Source organism: Centroberyx gerrardi, chromosome 9 (assembly GCF_048128805.1).
Source record: "Centroberyx gerrardi isolate f3 chromosome 9, fCenGer3.hap1.cur.20231027, whole genome shotgun sequence".
NCBI classification, from domain to species: domain Eukaryota; kingdom Metazoa; phylum Chordata; class Actinopteri; order Beryciformes; family Berycidae; genus Centroberyx; species Centroberyx gerrardi.
Genome location: NC_136005.1, coordinates 30,767,703 through 30,770,065, shown reverse-complemented (window position 1 = coordinate 30,770,065; position 2,363 = coordinate 30,767,703). Strand labels below are relative to the sequence as shown.

Sequence of the window (2,363 nt, the reverse complement as noted above, 5' to 3'; positions counted from 1 at the left end):
CTGGCGCCAAACGATTCCCGGCAGAGACACTTCCACAAAATTCAATGTCGCGGGGCTGTTAGACTCTTAGTCTTGTTTTCATATTGTATAATGTATTAAGTGATTATGTACTTGTGGTTCCTATCTATACCTTTATTTAGGTTACATTATCATTTTATTTAACTGTATTTGCCTGATATACAAACAGCTACATAAGAGCTACAGCTAGCTGTACATTTGACAAAATACAACCATGTTGTGGTTTAAGCAGACTGTCTGCGACTTGACTAAGACCTATGAGACTTGGCTGAGATTTGTTCCTCAAACATTTTTGACTTGAGTCATACTTGTCACTCAAAAACTTGGAATGGGGGAGTGGAAGTTGAAATGGGAAGGAGAGGAAAAGTTGATGAGTAGGAGGGCCTAGGAAAGAGGACAAGGAGAAGGGAGGGCAACAGAGAGCGTGATGTAAATGAAGACAAGAACGAGATAAATACACCGTCCTCTGAAGAAGTTAGTCAGAGGGCTGCCAGACCTCAACAGCTCTCCTTTTTGCTCTCTAGCTCACTTCCTTTGATGGTGATGGAGACACAGGAAGTAGCTGAGCTCTGCTTCCCTCTCAACACCTCCTGCAGGCCGATGCCTCTGACCTCCAAGGCTGCGCTCATCAACACGCTGCTGTCCGCCATCGCTCTGCTCACTGTGACTCTCAACTTGCAGGTTATCATCTCCATCTCCCACTTCAGGTACCAGTTCATTTATTCAAATATATTAAATAATAGTGTCAGGTTTTTTTTATTTATTCTGCTTTCTTTGGCCTCTGTTTTAAATGACCAATTTTAACTCTCAGTCCGCCCTCCATTCTAGCTCTTTGAATGTGTTTTTAAATATACTGGTAAGAGCTTCTCATGGGTTTCTCTTGTAAACCTCATTCTCAGTGAGGTTTTCCTGTATAAAGTGTCACATATTGTAATAATCATCATAATCTTCCACTTCACATCCCCACTAACCTTTCCCTTCTTGTGTCATTGCACATCTTAATTAGTTAAAAAATAGTGTTGAGCTGAAACATAGTGTGGAGCTATATTTGTGATATAGGCTACAGTTTATTGTTAATATTTCCATTTCTTTATAGTTATAATTATTTATACAGTTATAATTTCACTGTCCTGTATTCTCACAATATTTGCTGTGATCTAAACTCATTTACAGTGTGACATGGATTTCTCATCAGGAGCTGAATACGCAGCACAAGAACAAATTATCAATAATCACCGTAATCATAATCTCCCACTCCAGGCAGCTCCACACCCCCACCAATGTCGTCCTCCTCTCTCTGGCTGTATCGGACTTGCTTGTGGGCCTCCTGGTGATGCCAGTGGTAATCTCCTCCCTGCATTCCTGCTGGTATCTGGGTAACCTCATATGTGCTCTTTTTCAGTTTGTGAGCTTCATCCTCACCTCTGCCTCTGTTGGGAACATGGTACTCATATCAGTCGACCGCTACGCGGCTATTTGTTACCCTCTGCGTTATTCGTCCATGATAACAAACAGCAGAGTTAAAATCTGCGTGAGCTTGTGTTGGATGTGTTTTGTTTTCTTCAACTGTATAATTCTGAAAGATCACTTGTCACAGCCAGATGTGTTTCACTCCTGCTACGAAGAATGTGTGGTTTTCATGACCTATGTTTCAGCTACTGTTGACCTCATTTTAACCTTTATTGGCCCTGTTACTGTAATCGTATTTCTCTATATGAGAGTATTTGTGGTTGCTGTGTCGCAGGCACGCGTCATGCGGTCTCAAATTGCTGCTGTCAAACCTAGTACTGTGACTGGAATTGTTAAGAAATCGGAGATAAGGGCAGCTAGAACTCTTGGTATTGTCCTGCTTGTGTTTTTACTGTGTCTCCTTCCATATTACTGTCCCTCTATCACAGGACAGGACACCTCAACCGCCGCATCATCTGTTGCAATCTGGCTGTTCTATTTCAACTCCTGTGTGAATCCTCTGATCTATGCCTTTTTCTACCCCTGGTTTAGAAAAGCTATTAAACTCATTATCAACCTTCAGATACTGCAGCCAGGCTCCTGTGAGGCCAGGCTGATGTAGAGCAATGCGCTATATGAAATGCGACTTGTCTGTGCAGGACTGTAAAGGACTGCATATCAATGCAATATCATTTTCAAAATTCTAGTTTAAGAAGTTGCTCATGTGTGTACAAGCACTTTTTTATGAATTGAGATGCTGTGTGCCCCATGCAGAACACTCATTGTGTGACAGTTGTATGTCACATCTTCAATGGTAATAGCACATTGATCATTAAATCCTTCTATAGGACAGACAGGATTCTCTTGTGCAATATGTAGTGCTGCTGTTATACATG

At 41.6% G+C, this 2,363-nt stretch overlaps 1 protein-coding gene across 1 annotated transcript; it reads left to right on the top strand.

The window, feature by feature from the left end:
• The first annotated feature begins 555 nt into the window (after positions 1 to 555).
• On the top strand, positions 556 to 2,089 carry LOC144539817 (trace amine-associated receptor 13c-like). Its single transcript, XM_078285844.1, has 2 exons — positions 556 to 725; positions 1,279 to 2,089. Exons 1-2 carry the CDS (start codon positions 556 to 558, stop codon positions 2,087 to 2,089), a joined length of 981 nt encoding a protein of 326 aa, XP_078141970.1.
• Positions 2,090 to 2,363: the final 274 nt, after the last annotated feature.